Source organism: Schistosoma mansoni (genome assembly GCF_000237925.1).
Source record: "Schistosoma mansoni, WGS project CABG00000000 data, supercontig 1173, strain Puerto Rico, whole genome shotgun sequence".
In the NCBI taxonomy this organism is placed as follows: Eukaryota; Metazoa; Platyhelminthes; class Trematoda; order Strigeidida; family Schistosomatidae; genus Schistosoma; species Schistosoma mansoni.
This window is the reverse complement of record NW_017386545.1, coordinates 1,669-5,825: the sequence shown is the minus strand read 5'-3', so window position 1 is coordinate 5,825 and position 4,157 is coordinate 1,669. Positions and strand designations below refer to the sequence as shown.

General features: G+C 39.5%; 1 protein-coding gene across 1 annotated transcript; it reads right to left on the bottom strand.

Annotated features, from left to right (window-relative positions):
• Nucleotides 1–1,968: 1,968 nt before the first annotated feature.
• On the bottom strand, nucleotides 1,969–2,295 carry Smp_186230 (hypothetical protein; the record flags this gene model as incomplete). Its single annotated transcript, XM_018792089.1, has 1 exon — nucleotides 1,969–2,295. The coding sequence occupies one exon, from the start codon at nucleotides 2,293–2,295 to the stop codon at nucleotides 1,969–1,971; it is 327 nt and encodes a 108-aa protein (XP_018644075.1).
• Nucleotides 2,296–4,157: the final 1,862 nt, after the last annotated feature.

Genomic DNA, 4,157 nt, shown 5'->3' with positions numbered 1-4,157 from the left:
TGACACACTTGAAATATGTGAAGGGAATGGTGGAGATTGTTCATTTGTGATTGACTTGATGAAATGATGAGTGTTGGAGGACGGTTGAAGAGCTGGAAGCACTGGACGACCGATTGGTCGTTGCATGGGACTCGTGATCAGTGTGCCTCAGTGTTATGACCCTGTTTGTGTTGAGTATCGTGTCTCAGTCTACAGCTCACAGTCGATGAACATATCCAACAAAAGTACACATGATCAATATTTCATCATTATTATTGTTATCATTATCATTACTCTTATGATTATTATTTTTATTATCGTTATTTGCTTGCAAATGATATGATACGAACGTCGTTGCAGCACTGGTCAATAGACCGTCTGTGATTGTTGACTGAACGAATTCAGTCTCACATTGTATTGTTGATGGTAACGCCGGTCACACACACTCGAATGATGAACTGCTGAAAACAACAGTGTTCATGAGTGTAATATACAGCTACAGAGGAAGCAAACAAAGTCACATTGATGACACAGAATCTTGACTCAATAGAATACTGAAAATGTCAATTCAATATATACCACACTGAGGGAAGTTGAGTTCCGTTGAAACGATTGGTAATATGAAGAAGATATTTTGTGAAGCAAAGTGTTCACTGCATATCTCATGCAAATGCTTGGTGTGAATACTGACAGCGAATGAAAAGAATTTGGCGTGTGTGATCAGCTGACATGTGAACGCGAACGATTGTGAATGAAATGGCAAAGAAATGACACACTTGAAATATGTGAAGGGAATGGTGGAGATTGTTGAGCTGTGATTGACTTGATGAAATGATGAGTGTTGGAGGACGGTTGAAGAGCTGGAAGCACTGGACGACCGATTGGTCGTTGCATGGGACTCGTGATCAGTGTGCCTCAGTGTTATGACCCTGTTTGTGTTGAGTATCGTGTCTCAGTCTACAGCTCACAGTCGATCAACATATCCAACTAAAGTACACATGATCACTATTTTATTATTATCATTGTTACTCACTTGCAAATGATATGATACGAACGTTGTTGCAGCACTGGTCAATAGACCGTCTGTGATTGTTGACTGAACGAATTCAGTCTCACATCGTATTGTTGATGGTAACGCCGGTCACACACACTCGAATGATGAACTGCTGAAAACAACAGTGTTCATGAGTGTAATATACAGCTACAGAGGAAGCAAACAAGGTCACATTGATGACACAGAAACTTGACTCAATAGAATACTGAAAATGTCAATTCAATATATACCACACTGAAGGAAGTTGAGTTCCTTTGAAACGATTGGTAATATGAAGAAGATATTTTATGAAGCAAAGTGTTCACTGCATATCTCATGCAAATGCTTGGTGTGTATACTGACAGCGAATGTTCCAATTTGGCGTGTGTGATCAGCTGACATGTGAACGCGAACGATTGTGAATGAAATGGCAAAGAAATGACACACTTGAAATATGTGAAGGGAATGGTGGAGATTGTTGAGCTGTGATTGACTTGATGAAATGATGAGTGTTGGAGGACGGTTGAAGAGCTGGAAGCACTGGACGACCGATTGGTCGTTGCATGGGACTCGTGATCAGTGCGCCTCAGTGTTATGACCCTGTTTGTGTTGAGTATCGTGTCTCAGTCTACAGCTCACAGTCGATCAACATATCCAACAAATATACACATGATCAATATTTCACTATTATTATAATTATTATCATTGTTACTTACTTGCAAATGATATGATACGAACGTTGTTGCAGCACTGGTCAATAGACCGTCTGTGATTGTTGACTGAACGAATTCAGTCTCACATTGTATTGTTGATGGTAACGCCGGTCACACACACTCGAATGATGAACTGCTGAAAACAACAGTGTTCATGAGTGTAATATACAGCTACAGAGGAAGCAAACAAAGTCACATTGATGACACAGAAACTTGACTCAATAGAATACTGAAAATGTCAATTCAATATATACCACACTGAAGGAAGTTGAGTTCCGTTGAAACGATTGGTAATATGAAGAAGATATTTTGTGAAGCAAAGTGTTCACTGCATATCTCATGCAAATGCTTGGTGTGAATACTGACAGCGAATGACAAGAATTTGGCGTGTGTGATCAGCTGACATGTGAACGCGAACGATTGTGAATGAAATGGCAAAGAAATGACACACTTGAAATATGTGAAGGGAATGGTGGAGATTGTTGAGCTGTGATTGACTTGATGAAATGATGAGTGTTGGAGGAAGTTTGAAGAAATGGAATCAAAGTACAACCAAATTAATCGATGCATGAGACCGCTGAAAAGTGCGCCTCAGTGTTATGACCCTGTTTGTGTTGAGTATCGTGTCTCAGTCTACAGCTCACAGTCGATGAACATATCCAACAAAAGTACACATGATCAATATTTCACTATTATTATAATTATTATCATTGTTACTTACTTGCAAATGATATGATACGAACGTTGTTGCAGCACTGGTCAATAGACCGTCTGTGATTGTTGACTGAACGAATTCAGTCTCACATTGTATTGTTGATGGTAACGCCGGTCACACACACTCGAATGATGAACTGCTGAAAACAACAGTGTTCATGAGTGTAATATACAGCTACAGAGGAAGCAAACAAGGTCACATTGATGACACAGAAACTTGACTCAATAGAATGCTGAAAATGTCAATTCAATATATACCACACTGAAGGAAGTTGAGTTCCGTTGAAACGATTGGTAATATGAAGAAGATATTTTGTGAAGCAAAGTGTTCACTGCATATCTCATGCAAATGCTTGGTGTGAATACTGACAGCGAATGAAAAGAATTTGGCGTGTGTGATCAGCTGACATGTGAACGCGAACGATTGTGAATGAAATGGCAAAGAAATGACACACTTGAAATATGTGAAGGGAATGGTGGAGATTTTTGAGCTGTGATTGACTTGATGAAATGATGAGTGTTGGAGGACGGTTGAAGAGCTGGAAGCACTGGACGACCGATTGGTCGTTGCATGGGACTCGTGATCAGTGCGCCTCAGTGTTATGACCCTGTTTGTGTTGAGTATCGTGTCTCAGTCTACAGCTCACAGTCGATGAACATATCCAGCAAAAGGACACATGATCAATTTTTCAATATTATTATTACTATTATTATTATTATTATCATCATCATTGTTTCTTACTTGCAAATGATATGATACGAACGTTGTTGCAGCACTGGTCAATAGACCGTCTGTGATTGTTGACTGAACGAATTCAGTCTCACATTGTATTGTTGATGGTAACGCCGGTCACACACACTCGAATGATGAACTGCTGAAAACAACAGTGTTCATGAGTGTAATATACAGCTACAGAGGAAGCAAACAAGGTCACATTGATGACACAGAAACTTGACTCAATAGAATACTGAAAATGTCAATTCAATATATACCACACTGAAGGAAGTTGAGTTCCGTTGAAACGATTGGTAATATGAAGAAGATATTTTGTGAAGCAAAGTGTTCACTGCATATCTCATGCAAATGCTTGGTGTGAATACTGACAGCGAATGAAAAGAATTTGGCGTGTGTGATCAGCTGACATGTGAACGCGAACGATTGTGAATGAAATGGCAAAGAAATGACACACTTGAAATATGTGAAGGGAATGGTGGAGATTGTTGAGCTGTGATTGACTTGATGAAATGATGAGTGTTGGAGGACGGTTGAAGAGCTGGAAGCACTGGACGACCGATTGGTCGTTGCATGGGACTCGTGATCAGTGCGCCTCAGTGTTATGACCCTGTTTGTGTTGAGTATCATGTCTCAGTCTACAGCTCACAGTCGATGAACATATGCAACAAATATACACATGATCAATATTTCACTATTATTATAATTATTATCATTGTTACTCACTTGCAAATGATATGATACGAACGTTGTTGCAGCACTGGTCAATAGACCGTCTGTGATTGTTGACTGAACGAATTCAGTCTCACATTGTATTGTTGATGGTAACGCCGGTCACACACACTCGAATGATGAACTGCTGAAAACAACAGTGTTCATGAGTGTAATATACAGCTACAGAGGAAGCAAACAAAGTCACATTGATGACACAGAAACTTGACTCAATAGAATACTGAAAATGTCAATTCTAATATATACCACGACT